This window comes from Elephantulus edwardii, unplaced genomic scaffold (genome assembly GCF_000299155.1).
Source record: "Elephantulus edwardii isolate Elephantulus edwardi_28Jun2011 unplaced genomic scaffold, EleEdw1.0 scaffold00281, whole genome shotgun sequence".
NCBI lineage: Eukaryota > Metazoa > Chordata > Mammalia > Macroscelidea > Macroscelididae > Elephantulus > Elephantulus edwardii.
This window is the reverse complement of record NW_006400031.1, coordinates 1,134,083-1,159,558: the sequence shown is the minus strand read 5'-3', so window position 1 is coordinate 1,159,558 and position 25,476 is coordinate 1,134,083. Positions and strand designations below refer to the sequence as shown.

General features: G+C 43.5%; 1 protein-coding gene across 1 annotated transcript in view; it reads left to right on the top strand.

Moving 5' to 3' along the window:
- CLSTN2 (calsyntenin 2) overlaps positions 1 to 25,476 on the top strand; it is a 611,561-nt gene that overhangs the window by 337,668 nt on the left and 248,417 nt on the right. Inside the window, exons 3-4 of the mRNA XM_006900346.1 lie at positions 17,363 to 17,558; positions 18,426 to 18,634. Of these exons, the coding sequence (XP_006900408.1) occupies positions 17,363 to 17,558; positions 18,426 to 18,634 (405 nt within the window). The remainder of the gene's footprint in view (positions 1 to 17,362; positions 17,559 to 18,425; positions 18,635 to 25,476) is intronic.

The window sequence follows — 25,476 nt, the reverse complement described above, 5'->3', positions numbered from 1 at the left end:
TCATAGCATCCTATGAACAGCAGATCAGAAACCTTGCTCTATCCTGAACCATGTTCTCTGCCTTTTCTGAGCCTATTGCTCTAATCACTGAGTCAATTCATCTCATTGAAAAGCATCCTCTCTTTTGCTGACTTTCTATCTTCCCAGCATAATGTCCTTTCTTAGAACTGGCCCCTCTTGGCAACATGCCCACCAGTCTTTGAGATGAAGTTTCACTATCTAAGAAGCACACTGGTTGCACTTGCTCTAAGATAGACTTGTTTGGTTGTTGGCAGCTTGAGGGATGTTCACTACTGTTTGGAAGCAGGAGTGGCAGCCACTTCCTCAACAACATGCCCCCAGAAACTCTATGAACTTTGATAAATGTCCACAGTTGTAGAGGGGCTTCAGGTCTTTTGTTCATAGGGTTGCTATGATTCATGTTTGACTCGAAGACAATCAACAACTTTGTCCAAACAACAATTGAAAGCAGACATGCGTCTTCAATTATCCTTATTCATTGTCCAATTTTCAGATGAGTACTAAACAACTGATGATGCCATGGTGTGGATAAGGCACACTTTAGTCTTTCAGCTGATATTCTTGCTTTTTAGAACTTTGGAGAGGTCCTTGTCAGAAGATTTCCCCAGCACAACCCACATTTTGATTTCTTGACTGATGTTGCCACAGGTGTTTATTAAGGACTCAAGTCACATGAAATTGTTGACAACGTCAATCTTTTCTCCATTTATTATGGTGTTGCCTGTTGGGCCGGTAGTTAGGATGTTAGTCTTCTTAATGTTGAGCTGTAATCCATATTGAAGGCTACAGTCTTTGATCTTCAGCAAGTACTTTAATTCCCCTTCACTGTCTGCAAACAAAGTTGTGTCATCTGCATACGGGAGGTTGTTCAGGAGTCTTCCTCTAACCCTGCTGCCACATTCTCTTCATATAGCCCTGCTTCTCAAATTATTTGCTCAGCATCTAGGTTGAAGAGGTATGGGAAAAATTACAGCCCTGATACATGCATTTCCTCATTTTAAACCATGAAGTGTTCTCTTGTTCTGTCCAGACAACTGCTTTCTGGTCTATGTGTAGATTTAGCATGAGCACAATAAGCTCTTTTCTTTTGATTTGTTCTTTTATCTATGTGTTATTTGAATATATATTATTCAATTCCCAAATATCTATGGTTTTCCTAGATATATGGTATTAAACATTAGTAATTCTCAATTTAATGTCATTTTAGTCAAAGAATGTTCCCTAGAGGGTACAAGCAATTTGCCCTCAACTATTAACATAAAGCTTGATGATTCTAATTCACCCAGCAGTGCTGTGAAACAATCTACTTCTAAAGAGGTTACAGCAAAGAAAACCTTATGAAACAGTTCTACTTTGTAATGTCCAAGTAAATCAGAATACACTTGAAGCCAATGAGTTGGAATCTCGGAGGGAGGGGGGAAAGATTTCTGTGTGATTTCTGCCCTTTGAGTTGATTGGGAATTGTTTTATGACCATACATAACATTTGCTGTTATCATGAATATATACTATGCAATTGAAGTGTGTTATTCTATGAATATCATTTAGGACAATGTAGCTGGTAGCTTTTAGATCATTTGTGAATTTATCAGTTGTGCTTGTCTTGTTTTATCAATTACTGAGAGAGCAATACTCAGAATATCCTACAAAGATTTGTGAAATTGCCTCATCCTATAATTCTATTCATTTTGCTTTATATGTTCAGAAGCACATGCACCTTGATGTTGTTGTTGTTGATTACTGTCGAGTCAAGCACAACTCATAGTGACCCCATGAACAAAAGACCTGAAGCCTTTGTGTAACTATCATCATTTATCAATGCTATCAGAGTTTCCAGAGGCATGTTGTTTACGAAGCAAATGCCACTCTCGTTTCCAACAGATAATCACGTCTTTTTAACGTATTTTAATAGTCTTGAAGGTAAACCTAAGAAATGACTTAACATACTTGTTCAAGAATTCAGATATTTAAATTATGTCAAGTTTGACCTCTTTTGTCTTTGTCCTAAAGAACAGAGATCATGCTTTCCTGTCCCTTCATATGTCAAGTAAGTTTGGATTGTGTTCTGGGGATTTTGTATCTCCACTTGAGAAGACTTTTGATTGCTATGTTCTTTTAAAAAAAAAAGTGGTGAGGTTTTGTTTAAATGGGTAATTAATTTGATTAAACCCAGGCTGTAAACACTGTCTTGCCTACTGTGGCTACCAGTTCAGCTCTAAGCTCACACTGTTTTCAATCTGCCCGACAACAGTTGCTGTTCAATCAATTTTAATTCACGCTCTAATTCCTGGTGACAACATATGTATCATTAGAATTGTGTCCTGTAGGGTTTTCGTCGGCTCATTTTAGAAAGCTGATCAAGTGGCTTTCTTCCAAGGTGCACCTGGGCTATACTCTATGTTCCAGTCTTTCCTTCAGCATCTGAAAGCATTAACTGTGCTACTCAGGGATTTGGTAGCAGAGTAAAGCCCTTTTATGTCTGTAGGTCTTTGTTTTCACCTTTAGGATATTCCAACATCTGTTATTTTCTTAAAGGAAAGTAGGAGGTAGCAAAGGGTTCCAAGTAATCACAATGATGAAGCCAGTCTGGCTGACCTGTCCCTCAGCGGCTCCAGGGGAAAAAGAAGGTCCTTCCATTTTTAAAAAAAATTGTTTTCTTTTATGTTGTTTTATTTACAAAGTTTGAATACATTGTTTTCCACACCGGATCTTTTCCCATTTCCTAGACCTACTCCCACTCACCAAATTAGGTGACCCCATGATTAACCACTCCCCCTCCCGCTCTTTCTTACCCCTCTGCTTCCACCCCCACCCTTGGATCTTCACACTCATTCTACAATAATGATTTATACAGTATTTGTCCTTATAAGACTGATTTAGTTCACTCAGCAGAGTGCATTTTTTAACAAGGATGTTTACCGTCACTTGAACACGTCCCCTTCCCCAATTGGTAATGGAAAATATATTTTATTCTAATATATTAATTGGGTTGAGTCTGGCATTTTCCCAGACACTTAGAGTTTAAAATATTCTCCTAGGTATATTAAACATCCAGGTATTATAAATCCAGTCTCTGTCCTATGCAATGAGGCTTCTCTCTGCTCCTGTGTTCTTCCTTTAATCTATCTGATTGTCAAAAAACCAATCCAAAAAAAAAAAAAAAGAAGAACCAAAAAACTCCACCCATTTGAAATCTATTGCCCACAGAGCCGTTGAGTTGATTTTGACTCATAGAAAGGCTATAGGCAAGTTGTGGTGTGAGGTACCGTGGAGTCAGGACCAGCCTATAGCTACCATTCCAGCATGGTTTTTCTTTCTTCCTTGGAGCAGCTAATAGATCCAAACCACATGCCTTCAGTTTGGCAGTGCAGTTCCTTACTGCTAGGCCCCCAGAGAATTCCCAAATTCTAAAGGGCATTCCCAAGGCTTTAAACTGCGTGGAGCCAAAGACCACATCTTTCTTACACAGAGCACCTGACGAGTTTGAACCACTGACCCTTTGCTTAGCAGGTAATCACTTTAACCACTATGCTACCAAAGAATATTTACCTGATTATACCTGACCAAAGTTGGGAGCATCTCAGAAATAGCCGGTAGTGAGATCAGCAGGCAGTCTGGCAGCCCACCGTCACCAGTCAGGGAAAATAGTTAAACTAGGAAGGTACCAGATCAGAAGACTATCTATTTGTGCTTTGTTGACTATGCAAAGGCGTTTGACTGTGTGGATCATGACAAGCTGTGGCTGACATTGAGAAGAATGGGAATCCCAGAGCACTTGGTCGTGCTCATGAGGAACCTATACCTGGACCAGGAGGTTCTGTGTGCAAATGGAGCAGGGGAGCACTGCATAGTTTGGAATTGGGAAGGGAGTGCTCCAAGGTTGTATTCTTTCTCTATACCTGTTCAATCTTTATGTTGAGCAAATTATCCGAGAAGCTGGACTCTATGAAGAGGAGTGTGGCATCAGGATTGGAGGGAGACTCATCAATAACCAGTGTTATGCAGATGATACAATTTTGTTTGCTGAAAGTGAGGAAGACTTGAAGCACTTGTTGCAGAAGATCAAAGAAGGCTCAGTATGGATTAAGTCTCAATATCAAGAAAACAAAGATTCTTATCATTGAACTAATAGGCATGTTATAATGGATGGAGAGGAGAATGAAACTGTTAACAGCTTTATCTTGGTGGAAAAGGGTTTTCAGAGGCAGCAAATCACATGGGAGGAAATTGCCCATCTTCCTCTCATGAAGCATCTGGTGGATTTGAACCCCGAGCCTTTGGGTTGCCAGCATAACACCTTAACACGAAGCCACAAGAGCGCCCTTTTATATAGATTACCAGCATGAAATCTCTATGGAGCAGTCCTGCTACGTCACATGGGGTTGCATTCTGAACTGGTACTGGCTTGGCTGCCCAGCAACAACCAGAATGACTGATTCTATTGTACTTGCAATGTCTTGAAGTTATAAAAATGCCACTGAAAAGAGAGAGAGATGATAACGTCTATAGGACGAGGGGCTTGTCTCTACTAAACATTATTCCTTTTTGTAGCTACGAGATTCCTCTGACTCCATGACACTAAATGATCAATTCTGGAAGTACTTGGGAGGTGAGATTGACTGATCCATTATCACTTGTATTCTCGCAGTACCTAGATGATTGCCTGTTACAGTCTTCACAATGCTTTATCGCACTTAGCTCTGTTTATCCTCTTACTTTTTAAGTGTCTGCAAAAACAGAGTTTGTTTTTCTGATACATTCAAATTTCCAATCTCTATTCAGGCAGATTAATGCAGCAATGCTGGCTGTTCCCAATATTACACTAAAGAAACAATAAAAAAACTAGGGTGCTCTGGTGGCCTAGTGGCAAGAAGCTGTGCTGCAATCCTGAAGGTATGTGGTTCGAGGTCACCAGCTGCTCCGCAGGAGAAGGATGGGCAATCTCCTCCCGGGCAATTAACTGTCTCTGAAAACCCACTGGAGGGTCAGCTATGGGTCAGTTCCGACTCAATGGCACACAACAACAGCAAACGTAAACTGGGTGCTTTTTTTTATAATTTGGTATCATTATTTCTTTTCTTCTTTTTTGTATGCTTTATGCCCAGGCAAGGGCAATATCTTTAATTGTTTTTGGTAAAACATTCTTCTAGGTCATATAACCCTGATATGACCACTTGCTGTTACAGAGGTAACTTATGGTCACTGTGAAGCTGAACTCTGTGACACTGATGTGTCAAATGCGAAAATGGTTCCCCATGGTGGACAGTGTTGGGCGGAGCTCCCTGATTAAAACAAGCTTGGAAGCAGGAGTGGCATCCACTTCCGTAATAGCTTGCCTCTGGAAACCCTATGAACCTGGAGAGAGGACAAAAGTTATACAGGTGTCCAGGTCTTTCATTCGCAGGGTCGCTATGAGTCTCCTCCAACTCGGCGGAACTTATCAACAACAACAAAGTCTTTCACATCTAGAACTATTGTGTGTTCATCAGACCAAATGAACTCTTACTATCTATTCAAGCTTTGCGGGACTGATTTGTTACTCACTGCACTGTGGAGGCCTTTGCAAGTTTTTCATCGTTTATTCAATCAACAAATACAGGCAATGAAGGAAAACCCCGTTGTCCTTATCGATTTTCAACAACATAATGACCGTGCTCTGTTAATCTTCCAAAAAGTGAGAGATTTTTATTTTGGCACAGAGCTTTTTTTTTTAAAAAAAGACTTTTTAACTTGAAAACCATATGTTATTTCCCTAAATACCACATAAACAGAAAGTTATAAATAATGTCCCTCGTCCTTTGATTTACAAATATGGTAAGTTGCCAGTATGCCGGGCCTAGCTGCTTACAGGCTACAAGGCAAGTTTTACAGTAACTGTAATAATAAAAACACAGATAGACTTTTGTGCTTTTTAAAGCCCCTTCCCATTGTGTCATTTCAGCCTCGTGGCATTTTCAGAATGGTTAATACTAAATCCTACTACTGTATGCTCACAAAGGTGGAGGGACAGCGCAGGAGAGGAAGACCCTGGATGAGATGGATTGATCCAGTGACTGGGGCCTTGTCCGTGGGTGTGTCAGAATCAGAGAGACTGGCTCAAGAGAGGGCAAGCTTCAGAGCTGCTGTGTACAGGGTCCCTACTGCTCGCAGGCAACTCGACGGCACATAACAACAACAACAACAACTATTGTATGAGGAGCTCTGGTCGCTTAGTGGTAAAGAGTTACACTGCTAATCCAAAGATTCATAGTTTGAATCCACCAGCTGCTCCGTGGGAGAAAGATGGGCAATCTCCTGTGTGATTTACTGCCTCTGAAAATCCACTGAAAGGTCAGCTGTGAGTCCGATCTGGCTTGACGGCACACAACAACAACAACCACTACTATTGTATTCCAAGTTGTAATAAAAAGGAATTTGGGGCCCACCCAAGATTGTTGTTGTTGTTGTTGTTGTTATGTGCCGTCGAGTCTTTTGCGACTCATAGCGACCCTATGTACAACAGCCCTAAACCCTGCTCTATCCTGTGCCAATCTCATTGCCTCTGACACACCCATCCCAATTACCCCAGTCACTGAATCAATCCACCTCATAGACGGTCTTCGCCTCCTGCGCTGTCCCTCCACTCTGCCCAGCATGATGTCCCTCTCCAAGGACCAGTCTCTCCTTACAACATGTCCAAAGTATGTCAGAAGAAGCCCCAGAATCCTTGCCTCCAAGGAGTAGCCTGGTTTAATCCTCTCTACGATGAATCTGTTTGTTTTCTTGGCAGTCCATGGTACATTCAGTACTCTTCTCCAGCACCACAGCTCAAAGGCATCAATTCTCCTTCTATCCTCCCTAGTCATTGTCCAACTCTCTAATGCATTACAAGTGATTGCAAAAACCATGGCCTGTATCAGGCGCACCTTAGTCTCCAGAGAGACACTGTTGCTCTTGAGTACTTTAGAGAGGTCCCTAACCACAGACTTTCCCATCGCGATACGTTTTTTGATTTCCTGGCTACTGGTGCCAAGAGTGTTGACTGTGGAGCCAAGCAAACTGAAGCTGTGGACAATCTCAATCTCTTCACCATCCATCCTGATGCTACCGATTGGTCCAGTTGAATATAACAGATAAGAGACTCAAACCTGTGTACTCCATTTATCTACCCTATGTCCTATCCAGGTATTGCCCTACTATTTGGATATATGAGGGGATGCTCAAAGTGGTACCCAATCAACTTTGAAAGCTGTCGCTTTCAGCTTAGAAAATGTAAAGTTTTCATTCGAATTAGAAAAGTTTAAAGTTTGTTTTGTGATTTTTTTCTTTAGTGTAGATTGATTTCTTAGCCCAGTCTAATTTTATATTCTGATGTGCTTGTTGTTGTGATGTGCCATCAAGTCACCTGCGACTCATAGCGACCCTAAGGAGCCCTCAACGCTGCTCTATCTCTTGTCAGTCTTATTGTCACGGACACACCTACCCCCATTACCCCAGTCACTGAATCAATCCACCTCAAAGAGGGCCTTTTCCCTCCTGCGCTGTCCCTCCACCCTCCCAAGCATGATGTCCCTCTCCAAGGACCGGTCCCTCATTTACCATTTTCTGTTTCGTCATACTTAGCACATCTCCAGACCGTGCTGTGTAGAAGAGCTGTGCAGTAGCCTTGACAAACTTCACTCGTCAAGTCCTCTTGACAGTGTGACCAGACCCTTAGGTCTTCTGTGTGTGTCCAGGGAGGACAGAGTGAGCAGCTGAGAATATGCAGAATCGTACTGGATCTGGTGGGAACTAATCAACCTGCAGAAGAATCCTTTACAAGATCTGGCTTGTCTCAATATGGAGGCAGTGTCTGGTCTGACATTCGCTCTGCCTGTTGACAGGACACTGTTTCTAAGAACACTAGAGACCTTTTAGATGACGTGGTTCTTGCTCTCTTCAGGATGGGGTAGTTCACATTGCTGGCTCTCCCTCAAAAAGGACCCCATTCTTTGTGATGAACAAACTCCCCATAGGCAGTCGTTGATCAATGATGTTTGGGCCAATGATGTTCAGGAGAAAGAAATATGTATTGTTGTTTTTATTGCTGTTAGGAGCTGTCAAGTTGAGCATGACTCATAGTGACCGTATGAACAAAAGATCGGAACCCATTCCTGTCCTGCACCATCCTCACACTTCCTAATATACAAGAGCCCACTCCAACACCACAGCTCAAATGCATCAATTCTTTTTCTGTCATCCTTATTCACTTTCCAGGTCTCAGATGCATAGCTAGTAAGTAATTGGAAAGACTATGGCTTGAATCAGATGCACCTTAGTCCTCAAACTGACATCACTACTCCTCAATTATTTGAAAAAGTCCCTAACTGCTGATTTTCCTAGTGCAATGCATCTCCTTATTTCCTGACTGCGGGTACCAAGGGTGTTAATTGTGGTTCCAAGAAAGATGAAGCTGTTGACAGTTTCAATCTCCTCTCCATTGGTCCAGTGGTAAGAATCTTTGTCTTCCTGACACTGAGAACTATGATCGTTAATAGGTGAGGGTGTATCAACAAACCTGATTGTTTGTGAATGACACATGGGGCATAAACTCAGAAATTGTATAATGGTGGTGAAATGATTTCCATATTCAGCAAGGTTGCCAAAAGCATATGACTGGTTTTCACTGTGATGTTAATGATAGTAGCATGTTTTCCCATTTTGGATATCTAAATCCAGTTCTTTGTTACTTTCTTTATAATACTTTGCTTATCTTCCCCAGCTGCCTCTGAACCCTTCTGTGGAGTCTTTTGATTTCAGCACCCCTGCCCTTTGCTTTAGTCTTCTTGTGTTTTAGTGCAAGTTTCCAAATCTCTCCTGACATCCAGTTTGGACTTTTTTTCCCCCCATCTTTGTAATATTTTTTAATACTTACTCTCTCTCTCTCTCTCTCTCTCTCTCTCTCTGTGTGTGTGTATTTACTCACTGTTACACATTTTCTTTCCTCCTTCCCTCCTTCTCTTCCCCCTCCACAAGCCCACCTCACAATGCACCCCTTGTTCCCAATTGTTGTCATCCATATAATGCCTAATTATATAATCCTTTTGGATGGTTCTTCCCTTCATCTCTTCTAATGCAGTTTCATCATCTATCCACTCTTTTCCCATTCTCTTTTTCCAATGCCTCCCGCCCCTATCTATACTATTTTATAACAGTGGTGTTATGCAGTATTTACCATTTTGTGACTGCAGACCAAGACTAATTTTGTTATATTTACCACTCTTTTGTTATTGTTGTTGTTTTTATACATAGTCAAGTTGCTCGTGACTCATAGCGACTCTATGCACAAAAGCTCTGAACCCTGCTTGATCCTGAGCCAATCTCACTGTTTCTGACACACCTACCCTCATTACCCCAGTCACTGTGTCAATCCATCTCATTTGTGCTCTTTCCCTCCACCCTTCCTAGCATGCTATCCCTCTCCAGAGACTGACCCCTCCTGGCTACATGCCCAAAGTATGTGAGACAGAGTCTCAAAATCCTTGCCTCCAAGGAGCAGCTTGGTTTCATCCTCTCTAGGACAGACTTGTTAGTTCTCTTGATAGTCCATGGCACATTCAAAACTCTTCACCACAACTCAAAGACATCAATTCTTCTTCAGTCATTGTGGGTCATTGTCCAGTTCTCTGATCCATAGCAAGTAATTGCAAAGACTGGCCTGAACTGACATCCTTGCTCTTCAGCACTCTGGAGAGAGGTCCCTGACAGCAGATTTCCCCAAGGTAATTCATCCTTTGATTTCCTGCGGGCTGGAGCCAAGAGTGTAACTTGTGGAACCAAACAAGCTGAAATTGCACCAGTTATACTCATGCATGATATAATTAATCTATTTCTGTTTCCCTTTTAAACAGTAGTACCAGAAAAAGATGGGAGGTAAATATGGGAAGCCAAACTTTATATTATATGAAAACCCTTGTTCAGGAATTGAAGGAATTACAGATGTTTAAATTAGGATTTCTCTTGTGACAGATCATAGAAAATGAGCTGTTTGTTCCCTGCAGACAGGAGACAGCTAGGGGCCCTCTACAGAGGGAGTGTTACCTCCTGAGCTAGAGTTCACCCTGAGGCATCAAGGTTAATAGTTAAGGGTAAACCAAATTCTTGCATTTGTAAACCCCTCCTTCCTGAGTCAAACAGAAGGTTTTCAATAGAAAGAGCTTGGCTTCATTTGCATTGAATTCTCTTTGTGATTTACTTTCTGATAATTTTCAATAAAGACATAGAGAAACATGACTTGGAGTCTTCAGTGGAGAACTGCTGACCCCCTGTTTTATGCTCTCTGCTCTATCTCATTCCTGGCTGTTTGTCTCATTATTAATAATTATAAAATTATTGCATTCTTTGGGACCCTCGGTCTGCAACAGGTAAGTGTTGTTGTTTGCCACCTGGCTTAGATTTTTTTCCAAGACAGATTTGTTTGGTGTCTTGTGGTTATCCATGGAATCTTCAGTATTCTTCCCCAACACCACAATTCAAAGGCATTGATTCTTCCTCTGCCATCCTTATGCGTTGTCCAACTTTCTCATGCATAGGAAGCAATCGAAAAGGTCATGACTTGGCTCCATCACATATCTTGCCCTTTAAAAAGGAGAGGTTTGGAGGAATCCTTGACAGATTTTTTTTCCCTCAGTGCAGCACATCTCTTGATTTCTTCACTGCGCTTACCACAAGTGCTGTGTGTGGATGCCTGTAAAATGAAATAGTTGACAACTTCTCCCTTTTCTCCCTCTATCATGATGTTTCCTGTTGGTCCAATGATGAGGAGTTTTGTCTTCTCAATGTTGACCTAATTCACATTGAAGGCTGAAGTCTTTTATCTTCTGCAGCAAGTGTTTCCAGTCCTCCACAATTTCAACAAGCAAGGTTGGATCATCTGTACCAATTTATTGATGAGTTTTCCTCAATTCCTGATGCCATATTCTTCTTCATACAGTACAGCTTCTTGAATGATTCATTTTGCATACAGATTGAACAGGTATAGAGAAAGGATACTACCTTGACATACTGCTTTCCTGATTTGAAACCATGCAGTCTTTCTGTGTTCTATTTGAACAATAGCTTCTTGCTCTAGGTATAGGTTTCTTATGAGCACAAATTAAGTGTTCTGGGATTCTCATACTTCTCAATCTTATCCATAATGTATCATGATCCATAGTCAAATAAATGTCTTCTCACAGTAAATAAAATGCAAATAAACATCCTTCTGGTCTCCTCTGCTTTCAGTCAAAATCCATAGCTTCTTGTTGGGATAAGCGTAGGTGAGATGAATTCTAGGTTTTGTTCAAAAGGAGCTGAATTCTTAGTATCTCAGGCATGGCACTGTGTCCCGCATTTAATTGCCTCTCATTGAGTTGAACCGCATAAAACTCGATTAGAAGGAAATCTGTTACCCTGAAGTTTATACTCTCCTGTCTTCTCATTATTTCTCCTTTTCTGTGGCCTCTTTTCTCCTTTTTACCCCTTCCTTTCCTTTTATCTTGTTCAAGAATTCCGAGTCTTGAGAATTTAGCTGTGATCAGATCTTTCTAAAACAGAAAATTGCCCTCATCTACTTTTGGTTAACCTAACTCTCCAAAAAGCAGTGATTTAATTGGCCTTATAATCATGGCGGTGGCACCCAGAGAATGCCCCGAGCCAGTCTGGGCTCATAAATTGCTAATAGGAACATGTTGGCATTGGTCTTGGTGGAATTACAAAGCAGACTGTGTAGACACTCACCCATTCACCTCGAACTAATTCCCAGCAGAAATGAACCTGAGGATCGGATGCCTCCTCCTCTCCTGCCCAGGATGCCAGAGTCAGTAATGTCAGAATGTCAGTAAAGAGACGTCAGTGAGCCAGTCTACTTGTTAGAACTTGGTCCGCAATCAGCCTGTGTTGTCCATTACTCTGCAACTCCATTTGAGAAATGGCCAGGAGATGATGTAGTAAAAAAAAAAAAAAAGGCATCTTCATAATGAAATTGAGGATCGATGAAATAAAAAAAAAAAAACTACCAAAAGCCTAGAGGTAAGATTCGTATTGATTGGCCATCTTAGCAACATTGTTAGTAAGAGATCATGACATGCTTCCCATGCGTAAAATGAGGAATTTCTCTGCTGAACGAGACTAATAGTAGGATGTTAGACAGTAGAATGTTAGTAGAAGGAATCCTGAGAGATGACCCCACTTAGAAGTTGGAGGACATTAATGGGAACAAGGGCATAGAATTGAGTTTGCCACCCCTGTGATTCACACAGAACTTTAGGTCTTGTGAGGAACCCTGGTGGTACAATGGATTAAATGTGGCCTGACTGACTGAAAGTTTGGCAGTTCTAAACCGCTAGCTGCTCTGTGGGAGAAAGATGAGACCATTTCCTTCTGTAAAGATTAACAGACTCCGAAATCCTGGAGGCAGTTGTATTAATTCCTGGGCGGGGGCCGGACCAGCACAATGTGGAATCACATCAGCAGATGAGGATTTAATTTGGAGTTTGGGTTTAGCACTGGTGACTTTGAGCAAATGAGAAATCTCTCTAATTATTCCCATTGCTATTAAACATCTAGGGAGCTCTGGTGGCCTAGTGGCAAGACGCTGCGCTGCAATCCCAAAGGCATATGGTTCGATGCCACCAGCTGTTCTCCAGGAGAAGGATGGGCAATCTCCTCCGGTGCGATTAACTGCCTCTGAAAACCCACCAGAGGGTTAACTATAGGTTAGCTCCGACTCTACAGTCCACAACAACAGCAACATTAAATAATTCACCTGATAGTTTTGTTATGAAAGTCACCTTGGATCACCTGGGCAGAAGTATGAAGCCCAGTGCCTGGCACAGCACGGGTGTGCATATACCAATGTGATCTCCTGTCCTCAATATTTCAGCCTTTCAGAAAAGTTGAGAAGGTCCTGCCAGGGCCAAGTCAAGCCAGTAAGGTGTCTGTGTCACCCTGAGAATGTTGCTAGGTGCCTTGAAGTGAACTACAGCTCCGACTCATGCTCTGAACTACAGATCTGAACCTTCCTCTGTGCTGCACCTTTCTCACGATCCCTGGCATGCTCACACCCATCGTGGCAATCACTGTGTTAGTGCATCACATCGAGGGTCTTCCTCTCTTTCTCCCCCACCTTTCTCTACACGATGTCTCTCCCCAAGGAATCGTTCTTCCTACAGATAAACCCAAAGTAAGTGAGATGAAGCTTCACTCTCTTTGCCTCTGAGGAGTTTTATCACTTCTTTTCAAGACAGACTTGTTTATTCTTTTGGCAGCTGATAGTCTACTCAATACTCTTTGCCAGCTCTGCAATTCAAGGGCATCAATTCCCCAGACATCCTTTATTCATTTTCCAACTTTCAGATCTACAGGAAGAATTGAAAATACTATGACTTGAATCAGGCACACCTTAAACTTCAAACTGACATCCTTGCTCTTTAGAACTTTGGAGAAGGACTTAAAACAGAGTTTCACTGTGCAGCATGTCTTTTGATTTCTTGACTGCTATTACAACGGGTACATAGGGTTTTCAAAGGCCTGTTATTTTGGAAGTGATGGCCAATCCTTCTTCTTTGTCTGTCTTCATTTCAACGCTCAACTTTAGAACAGTATCTGACAGACAAGCATTTTACAGAGAGGATGAAGGACATTTCCCAATTATAGAAGAAACCAATAGATTCAGGGTTACTGGCCTAATGGGGGTAGGTGTGTCAGAGATGATGAGGTTGACACAGGATAGAGCAGGGTTCAGAGCTGTTATATATAGGGTCACTACGAATCCCAAGTAACTCGATAGCATTTAACATCACCAATGCTACAATGGCTATTAACTGTGGAGCCAAGTAAGATGAAATCATTGAAAATGCCAATCGTTTCTCCATCTATCATGTTGGTCCAATAGTAAGAATTTTTTGCTTGCTTTATGTTGAGATGTAATTAATATTGCAGGCTGTAGTCTTTAACTTTATGCAAGAAATGCTTCAAACCTTTTTCACTTTTGGCAAACAAGATTGTATCATCTACATAACAGAGCTTGTTGGTGACTCTCCCTCCAACCTGATGCCACTTTGCTCTTCGTATAATCGCATTTCTCTTATGACTTGCTCAGCATACAGATTTGAATACACATGGAGAAAGGACACATCTATTTCCTGCTTCTTCTTAGCCGGATGCATTCTTTTCTTAACATTACACCATTCAGCGTCTACTTGTGCTATTCTGACAACTGCTTCTCAGTTTAGGTATAGGTTTCACATGACACCATGGAGTGTCCTGGAATTCACATTCTTCTCGGTGTTAGAGTCAGTCCTGAAATGGTGCACCATAGGTGCTTGGCTTACCTCACCCCGGGGCCAGATGCGCACCTGGGATGATGTCAGAACAGGGCTGGGAAAGACTTTTGATATCATGACAGATGCTCATCCCTTCAAGTTCCTGGGTCCTCTTGTATAAGACAAACTTGAGAAACAATATAATTTTTTTTTTTACTAAAGCTGACTGATTAATAAATGGTAAACTTGTCCTTGGAGAAGACCGTCAAGCTTGGAAGGGAGGAGGGACAGCTCAGGAGAGGAAGACTCCAAATGAGATGGATTGAGACAGGGATTGGGGCAATAAGAGTGGGTGTGTAGGAATTAATGAGACTGTTCCAGAACAGGCTTGAGAGCTGCTGTACGTAGAGTCCCTATGGGTTGGTTGCAGGTGACTTGACAGCATGTAACAACACAGCAACAAACCTGGAATATGAATGTTAGCTTGTCAGCTCTAAGCCCTGTGTTCTGTTTTCCTCTACTTAAATAATTACAGGACGAACGAGTTTTCAGAGGTTGTAAGTCACGCAGGAGGAGACTACCCAGTTTTCCCTGGGGAACTCAAAACTGCCAGAGAGGCCCCACCTTTGGGTAGGCTTTGCAACTCACTAAGGATTCCATCACCAGCCCTCCCTACGTTGATTCTCCAGGGGCCTCTCACTTCACTCATTGTAGCATGTCTCTGTCTTGTGAGCACTTACGTATCCCATTTCACTAAGCACGATCTTTCTGAACACGTGATCTTTCTAAATATCACCACGCTGTCTCTCCAAGCGGTTTGCAAACCTCCCGAAGATAGGAAACACACAGGTCTTCATTGTTCAGGACTTTCCAAGGCACTTCGCACAGGGCCCTTTTTGTAGACAGGGTTCAATAAACACTAGCTGATTGCATGAAAGGTCTTACAAGTTTGATCTCGAGAATTATAATAGGCATTAACCCAGAGAAAGAAATGCATTAACGTTCAGCTGTTTAAGAAGTTAGCTTCCTGGGCCTTACGTGAGCTGACACTCAGTCTTTCAAGGGGGAAAATAGCAATGCTAAGTGGCACTCACCTTGCCACAGAGAAGTGATAGGCGGGCATCAAGAGAGATAGGGGTGTGTGTGAAAGAAGTTTGACTCTGGCAAGGTGGGGTGTTTCAACACCATCTAAGGGAGTTAAGAACATGACTGTTTTAAGTTTTCAGGAGCACACACATCACCCAGGGATCCTGCGAACATGAACATGAAGATTCTGAGTTAGGAGGTCTAGGGTGGAGATTGGGACTCTGCATTCCTGATGAGACCCCAGGCACCACAGCTGCCTTTTAACTGTGTGTGGGTTCCTTGATCTCAGAATGGACGGAGAACAAGTGAGATACAGCGGGAAAGTCAGCCCAGTGACAGAATGCTTTTCTGCTAGGAAGCACCTGATGGGTGACAGTCCCCTAAATGGAGCATATCAACTTGATCACCCATCACATGGATGCATGTGTTTAGCTCTATCTCTGAGGACGACATGCTGTTGTTGTTTGTTGTTGTTATGTGCCGTAGAGTCGCCTGCGACTCATAGCGACCCTATGTACAACAGCCCTAAACCCTGCTCTGTCCTGTGCCAATCTCACCATCTCCGACACACCTACCCTCATTAACCCAGTCAGTGAATCAATACACTTCATCAAGGGTCTTCCTCTCCTGCTCTGTCCCTCCACCCTACCAAGCATGACGTCCCTCTCCAAGGACTGATCCCTCCTTGCAACATGTCCAGAGTATGTCAGACGAAGCTTCAGAATCTTTGCCTCCAAGAAACAGCCTGGTTTAACCCTCTCCAGGATGAACCTCTTTATTTTCTTAGCAGTTCATGGTACATTCAATACTCTTCTCCAGCACCACAGCTCAAAGACATCAATTCTCCTTCTAGCCTCCCTAGTCATTGTCCAACTCTCTGATACATAGCAAGTGATTGCAAAGACCATGACCTGTATCAGGTGCACCTTGGTCTCCAGAGTGACACCATTGCTCTTCAGTACTTTGGAGAGGTCCCTAATAGCAGAGTTTCCCATTGTGATATATCTTTTAATTTCCTGGCTGCTGGTGCGAAGATTGTTGACTGTGGAGCCAAGCAAACTAAAGCTTTGAACAATCTCAATCTCTTCACCATCCATCCCGATGCTAACAATTGGTCTAGTGGTGAGAATCTTTGTCTTCTTGATATTGAACTTCAATACATATTGAAGGCTGCAGCCCTTGACCTGCTGCAGCAAGTGCTTCAGGTCCTCCTCAGTTTCAGCACGCAGGGTTGTGTCATTTACATAATGCAGATTGTTGATGAATCTTCCACCAATCCTGATGCCGCACTTCTCATGCAGCCCAGATAATCTGTTCTGCATAGAGGTTGAAAAGGTCTGAAGATAGGACATATCCCTGGCATAAACCCTTCCCAATTTTGAAACATGCAGTGTTTCCTTGCTCCGTTCTGACAACTACATCCTGGTCCAAGTATAGGTTTCGCATTAACACGATCTAATGTTCTGGGATTCCTATTCTTCTCAGAGTCAGCCAGTTTGTTATGATCCACACAGTCAAATGCCTTTGCATAATCAATGAAACATAGATTGACGTTCCTCTGGTATTCCCTGCTTTCAGCCAAAATCCATCTAACATTAGTTACAATATCCCAGTACCACAGCCCTGTCTAAACCCAGCCTGCACTTCTGGTAGTTCTCTGTTGATGTGCTGTTCGAGTCATTTTTTTATAATCTTCAGCAGAATTGTGCTTGCATGTGATATCAATGACATTGTTCGATTATTTCTGCACTCTGTTGTATCAGCTTCTTTGGAATGGGGACAAATATAGATCTTTTCCAGTCAGTTGGCCAGGTGGTTGTCCTCCAGATTTCTTGGCACAACTTGGTGAGCACATCTATGGTTCCGAAAGTCTATATGCATGGAGGAATCACTTGGCAATTGTTTTATTTGCTCATCTTTTTTCAAGGGCAGTGTTTTTTCCATTTGAAAAATCGTCAGGATTTCAACTCACTCGGGTCTCCCATTCTTCTGCAGGGGAAATCTGTGCGTTCAAGATCCTCGGCCAGGAGCTGCCCTTCGAGGCTGTGGTGCTCAACAAGACGTCTGGGGAGGGCCGGCTCTGGGCCAAGAGCCCCATCGACTGCGAGCTCCAGAAGGAGTACACGTTCATCATCCAGGCCTACGACTGTGGCTCTGGGCCCCGGGAGACAGCCTGGAAGAAGTCACACAAGTGAGTGACCTGTGTCAGCTCCCGGGGCTCCTCTGCTCTGCTCCCCTTTGCCCACCTCGTATCCCTTCAGAGACCCTTCCCTTTGGCCACACCACAATGCTCCAGGCTCCAGTAGACCTATGTCCAGATTATTTGCTAAGCCTGGAGGCTCTGCTTTGTCTTCTTTTGCACCTGAATCAGCCAGTTAACGTGCCTTTTGGCAACTAACTCCACGTGCGTCAGTGGAGGACCTCGCTCCTGAGCATTTCCAATGGCTGATTTTCAGTAGTTTCACCAAGACTTCCTTTTGAAGCATCTCTCGGTGAATTCCAACCCCTCAACCTTTAAGTAAGCAGCCAAAGATACTAATAATTCCACCTTGGGGATGTAGTTCTGTAGTCACCTCTTCCAGGAAGCCCTCCCTGCACTGACCCACCCCTGCAGACCTCGCGGGGTCCGCTCTCTTGAGTTTCTCCAGTGCTGTGTGCTTCTCCTAATCACAGCTGTTTCTTTTGGAGCCATTACTGGTCTCTCCTTTGTGGAGTCTGGCTCAGAGTACAGAATGTATTAAGAGGAATGAAGTTAATATTGAATGAAGAGTGCATGAATAAGGAGAGGAATGAATAAAGCAAAAGTCAGAAGGAAATGTGCTGTCTAAAACTAGGTAATAGGGGAGAATCTCCCTGGCATGGATTTGTGTCAGAGGAACCAGAAGAGCACAGAGAGATCTTTAATGAGAAGGAGGGATGCACCCCTTGAATATCTCCTCTCAAACTGGCTGGCGGTGTCTGCATTTACTTGGCCTGAGGACCTGGCTGTTGTGGGAGGGAGGTGAGATTGCCCCTCCCCCACCCCCATTGCTATCTTTCTTTTACTGTGTACTCTCAGGGCGGTGGTCCACATCCAGGTCAAGGATGTCAATGAGTTTGCTCCCACCTTCAAAGAACCGGCCTACAAGACCATCGTCACCGAGGACAAGATCTATGACAGTATCCTGCAGGTGGAGGCCATCGACGAGGACTGCTCCCCCCAGTACAGCCAGATCTGCAACTACGAAATCGTCACAACTGATGTGCCCTTTGCCATCGACAGGAACGGTGAGTGCCCGGAGAGGACCCCCACAGTGGGACAGGGGGACAAATCCGCCGCTGCTACTCTGAAGGCCAAGCGGAAGTCCTGGGTGTTCTTGGAGGGTTAGGCATCCCTGGTCAACCTGGACTTGTGCTCTGGCGTCTGACTCCAGGGAATGGACTCACGTTAGCAGCAGTGTAGCCAAGGCTGAGACATCCTAGAAACTTCAGAAAGTTACCCACCCAGTGTGGTCTGCAGAAACCACAGTCACCCGAACATGTGGATGTGAAAGTGGGTTGGTTTTCTGGTAGAATTTTCCTGTTGCCATCCAGATGCAAACCATGCCACCAACTCACCCACATCTTGCCTATCGATCTATTTGTAACATGACCCCTACCACAACAAGCTGCCTTCCTCTCTAAGCCAAAGATGTGCTAACAGAGATGGTGAGAATTTTTGAAACCCTTGCTGAAGTGTAGATTCACTTAGGAAACTTTAAAACTCTTGCCAATAAATCTCTTGAGCCCAAATGAAAATGCCCTTTCCTACTATATCCCAATCACAGGCTGAGCTGAATTGAAAGCAATTGCATTCCACTCATTTGGATGGTTCTGTTGTTGTTATATGTTGGATGCCATTGTGCTGAGTATAACTCACAGTGACCCTATGACCAACAGATCTGAATCTTGTCCTATTCTATGTCACCATCATCCTTTCTGACACATTTGAACCCACTGCGACAGTCACTGTGTCAATCCATCTCATCGAGGGTCTTCCTTTATTTCACCGACCCTCCACCTTTCCAAGCATGATGTCCCTCTCCAAGGAACAACCCCTCCTAGCAACATGCCCAAAGTATGTTGCTAGAGACCAAGTTTATAAAGTCCCCCATTAATTAAATATCTCATTGTAGTGCAAATAGCACAGCCAGACTCAATCAAGTCAGCCTTGTTTGAGTGCAATTTGCAATACCTTGATTCAACTCCAGTGATAATTATTTACCGAGTATATTATTGATTTGTGTGAATGTGTGGGTACCTGTATATTATCCCTGATTTCTTCCCAATAGGGTTTAAATCCTGTACCATGATGCAAAAGTTGCAAACCTTAAAATCCATCCACTCTGCAGTTGCAGATTAAGAGCAAGGCCCTAGGAAAGGAGACAGAATGAGACTTGAAATGGCCCATGACTGCATGAAGCTAATCATCTCGCGAAAAACACTCACTAGTACAAAGTCAGCTTGCATTAAGGTTACAGTTAGTGTGCAAAGTATTTTATGAAAAATAGGCAGCAAATTAACTCAAAGCCTCCTGGAGGCCACTGCCTAAAGGAAAACCTGTCAGTGGCCTGCAGGCAAACCCTCCGGAGAAACCCAGCACTTTGAGACATGCCTCTCTGTATCCAGACACCTGTGTACAGATGAGGGAAACTCAGCGCACACCATAATTCCTGACCTCAACCAGTTTCTCTACTTTGAGAGGCGGAACTTGTTTTCAGAAAACAGGAAAGAGGAGGTTATTTCCTAATAAGATACCAAAACAAATGGAAATGACCATTAAGTGCCCACCAGACACTGCTAGATTCTAACAGTGCAGGATGCAAGATCATTGGGCAGGAAAGTCAAGACAGAACTACTGGACTTAAGTCAGTTTTGTTTAGGACTAAGAGAGTAAAAGAGTGACGATGTCAGTATAGAGACTAAGGTGCACCTGATCTAGGCCATGGTCTTAACTACTTGCTATACATCAGAATGCTGGACAGTGACTAAGGGTGATAGAAGAATCTATGTCTTTGAGTTGTGGTGCTGGAGAAGAGTATTGAATACACCATATACAAACAGGTTCCTTGAAGGCAAGGATTTTGAAGCTCCACCTGACATACTTTGAGCATGTTACAAGGAGGGGACCAGTTCTTGGAGAGGGACATCATGCTTAGAAGGGTGGAGGGACAGCGCAAGAGAGGAAGACCCTCAATGAGATGGATTGATTCAGTGACTGGAATAATGGAGGTAGGTATATCAGAAACAATAAGGTTGGCTCAGGATAGAGCAGGTTCAGAGCTGTTGTACAGAGGGTCACTGTGAGTCTCAGGTGACTCAACAGCACATAATAATGACAACAACAACAACAACAACAACAAGAAAGTGGTTTCATTTAGTGAGAACAGATAAATCTACTTCCTGGGAACTCCCTCAGGCCCTGTGCTCACTTGCCCCCACCTCAAGGATATGCACACACACATACACACATGCACATGTGCACATGATACTCCACAAAACAGAAAGCCTTGTCTGTTCCTCCTCAAGATTTCTGTTCCCCGCCATCAAGTCTTTGAGCTCTATCTTTGCAAGAAGCTTGCAGATTCATGGGGTGGCCCATTCTGCATGAATAACAGGACGAGGTTAGTGAAGCGATCTGGGATGAGGAGCCACGTTCTCCTTGACCTCCTGCTTTTCCTCCTGAGCGTCACAGTCCGAGGAGAGTTGGGATGCGAACGCCTTCACTGGAGAGTAAACTGGCCCCATCATGGAGATAATTACTCACCTTGATGAGCCATTGCGCCAGCATATGCCAATTTATTTCCCTGGTTTGTCTCATTAAAAGTGAGTAATGGTCCTTTGCCAGGCCTCTGCCTTTGACTCTGGTTTACAAGCCAAGATAAAGAGGCCAGTGAGCACTCCTGGAGAGGCCGGGCTCCTGGGGACAAGGTTTATAAAAGCGCTTCTCCCAGTAATGAAGGCAGGGCCTGGGGCAGACACGAGAGTGCTCCTATTCTAATGAGCTTCCCAGTTGTCTCTTATCCATCACTTCTCTCAAGGACATTTCATCTCCTTGAAGGGCTGCCTTTGTGTACAGATCAGGGAAAGTACTGCTGAGTTTGAGGCCTGCTCCTTGTGGTGAAGCTTCTGAGCCACGAAAGGATTGCCTAGGCTGTGGTAAAATTGCGACAGGAGCCTGTGTCCTCTGACTGCTGTCTTAGAGGTCTTTCCACCAGACTTCTATTTCTAATGGCATCTAACAAGGAACTCAAGTAAGGTCATTGAGAATTGTAATCATTAAATTGGATCTTGCTGTAAGATGCGGCCAGAGTGCTCTTCGGAGGCAAGGATGACAAAGTTTCCTCTTTCATACTTTGGACTGTTGCTGTTGTTATGTGCCATCAAGTCTCCTGCAACTCATAGCGACCCTGTGTACAACAGCCCTAAACTGTCCTATCCTGTGCCACTCTCTCCATCTCCCACACACCTACCCACATTACCCCAATCACTGAATCAATCCATCTCATCGAGGGGCTTCCTCTCATGCGCTGTCCCTCCACCCTCCCAAATATGGCGACCCTCTCCAAGGACTAGTCCCTCCCTTCAACATGTCCAGAGTATGTCAGACCGAGCTTCAGAATCCTTGCCTCCAAGGAGCATTCTGGCTTCACCCTCTCCAGGATGAACTTGTTTGTTCTCCTAGCAGTCCATGGTATTCAATACTCTTCTCCAGCACCTCAGCTCAAAGGCATCAATTCTCCTTCTATCATCCCTAGTCATCATCCAGCTCTCTGTTGCATATCAAGTGATTGCAAAGACCCTGGCGTGTATCAGGCACACCTTAGTCTCCGGACTGACATCATTGCACTTCAGTACCTTAGAGAGGTCCTTAACAGCAGACTTTCCCATTGCAATAGGTGTTTTAATTTCCTGGCTGCTAGTGCTAAGAGTGTCAACTGTGGAGCCAAGCAAACCAAAACTGTGAACAATCTCAGTCTCTTCACCACCCATCATGATACTGCCAATTGGCCCAGTGGTGAGAAGATTCTTTGTTTTCTTGACATTGAGCCTCAACTCATACTTTAGACTAGGAGAGGCTATTCCTTGGAAAAGGACATCAGGCTTAGAAAGATAGAAGGCCAGCGAAGGAGAGGAAGACCACCCCCCCCCCCAACAAGATGGATAGATACTATGACTTCAGCAGTAGGCTCTGTGGCTTACAGATTATGAGGACGGCACACGATAGGGCAGTAATGAGGTTGACTAGTCATAGGATTGCTATGAGTCGTATTCGACTTCACAACAACAACATCATCAACAATTATATTGCCTTTGAGTGTGCATGTGTGTGCCTGTAAGTTGATTAAATGCTATCTCAAGTCCTTATTAGTAAAATGAGGCTCCCTGTGTAGTTGATGCTGTTGGTGTAGTTATGTGCCATCGAGTTGTTTGCGACTCATAGTGACCCTATGTACAAAGCCCTAAACCCTGCTCTATCCTGTGCCAATCGCACTGCCTCTGACACACCCATCCCGATTACCACAGTCACTGAATCAATCTATCTTATAGAGGGTCTCCCCATCTTGCACCGACCCTCTACCCTCCCAAGCATGATGTCCCTCTCCAAGGATCTGTCCCTCCTTGCAACATGCCCAAAGTATGACAGACGAAGCCCCAGAATCCTTGCCTCCAAGGAGTAGCTTGGTTTAATCCTCTCCAGGATGAATCTGTTTGTTTTCTTGGCAGTCCATGATACATTCAATACTCTTCTCCAGCACCATAGCTCAAAGGTACTATTGCTTGAACCAATGCAAACAAGACCCTCTCCAAGGGTGTCTGGCCCAAATAAACACTCAACAATTAGGTAGGAAGTGGCCACAGAGGTCCACATGAGACCAAATTACCGACTCTTGCAGACTTTTCTAGCTTTAAGTAGTCATTTGGTCTCTACACAGCCTCAACTGACTCCGCTCATTGTCAGAAGGCAATGTCTGCCCTGAGAAGTAAAAGGACTCTGAAACATAGACTTTAAGTAAAATGAAAAACACTTATATCAAGTGTTAATATGAAAGCTCTGGGGGCCTAGTGGCAAAAAGCTGTACTGCAATCCCAAAGGCACGTAGTTTGAAGCCACAGGCTGCTCTGTGGGAGAAGGATGGGCAATCTCCTCACATGTGATTAACTGCCTCTGAAAACCCACTGGAGAATCAGGTATGGCTTAGCTCCAACTGTACAGTATACAACACAACAAGAACAATATAAAATGTGTGTGTGTGTGTGTGTGTGTGTGTGTGTGTGTGTATCGCACCTTTGTGGAACACTTGAAAAGCACGAAATATGTGAAGAGGAAAAGAAGGCACCCACAATTTCGTGAGATAGTCTCTATTAGCATTTCATCAAACTCCAACAATTTTGTATGAATTTTTTTTTACTTTAAATTTATTTTAATGAAAGTTTAGAGAGACTTTGGATTTCCATTCGTTCATTGTTGCACTTTTCTCCCTGCCCACTCCTCCCTCCCAATTTGCCCTTCTGAAAGAATTATTGTGTTGGTTTTTTTTTTTTTACTTTTCAAAGAGAAGTGCAAGTTTTGTATGAATTTTTAAACCTGATAAAGGCCGTACAATACTTGCTGTTCTTTACCAAGCCTTGCTGGTCTTCACCTTTTCATTCATATTTTCTATGTTTTTGTCTATTCTTAAAAATGCTCCTGTTTAAGCTTTCAAGGGGATGAAGGATTCCTCACTCTCTCCTCTGTCACCTCTTTCCTATAAGCAGTTGGTGGAAGGAATGGGATTTGTATGGCGGGGTGGGGGATAGGACTGTAATGTTATATGGAGAATCTGAATTCTCTCAGTCTTCCCCACTCAAATCCCAGAGGGAGGGAGGGGCAGGGACAGGGATGGGCCTTGGAGGTGGCCGCCCCCAAACCCAACAATCACCCACACTCCTGAGGCTCCTCCTGGGTCCTGGGGCAGGGCAAGTCCAAGTGTGCGGCTGTTGATTTGTTTTCAGTATTTCTTTTAGTGCTGTGTGGTGATGCCGTCTTAGTAGTCTACACAATAAGACAAGACAAAGTCCTCAAGATTCCTATGGGTTTTGTCTGAAAACTCTTTCACTGTATTTGTTGTAAAGAGGTTGACTATTAAAAGAGAAAGACCACACATTTGGGGGGGGGGGTGAGAAAGCTTCCTAATCGCCAGTGTGCTGCCCACCCAAAGGCACACGGTTCAAATCTACCAGCTGCTCTTAAGCTGGGCAATCTCCTCTCCTGTGATTCACAGCCCTTGAAAAGCCACTGGAGGGTCAGCTATTGGTCGGTTCTGACTCAATGGTACATAATGACAGCACTGTTTTTGTTGTTGTTGTTGGATGCCGTCGAGTCGTAGACAACTCATGGCAACCCTGAGCACTGTTCGTACATAGAGTTTCCAGAGACAAGCCATTTCGGAAGTGGATGCCACTCCTGCTTCCAGGCTTAATTTAGTCGGGAAGCTCCAACCAACACTGTCTACCATGGGTGCCCATTACCACGATTGGCACATCACTGTCACAGTCTTCAGCATCACAGCAACCACGAGTTACCTCTGTACAGCAACACACAGACCAGTGCTATACCACCCAGAAGAATGTTTGACAGGAAAACAATTTGAACCTGGCCGAGGGCCACAGATGACAATCACCCACCTTCGGCTTGGTAGCATAGCTTCCTTCTAGTGACAGCACTAGACATGAAAATTAAAACCAAACCTATTGTCATTGAGCTCGTGCTTACTGGTGACCCCATGTGCATCAGAAGAGAACTGTGCCCCAGAGGGTGTCCAGTGGACGATGTTCAGAGGTAACTCACTCACTAGGCCTTTCTCTTGAGATGCCTACGAGTGAGCACAAACTCCAAGCTTTTGGGCAACAGCCAATCTGTTTATCTCTGCCATTGCTATTCACCATCCATTTCTTTCTTATTTTCTCAGTGTAAAAATACTTCCTAGAACATATTTGCATATATATCTGCCTTTTTTATTTTATTTTTTTATTATTATTAAATTTTATTAGTTTTAATGAACATTTACAGAGATTTTGGGTTTTCATTCATTCATTGTTCCACTGTT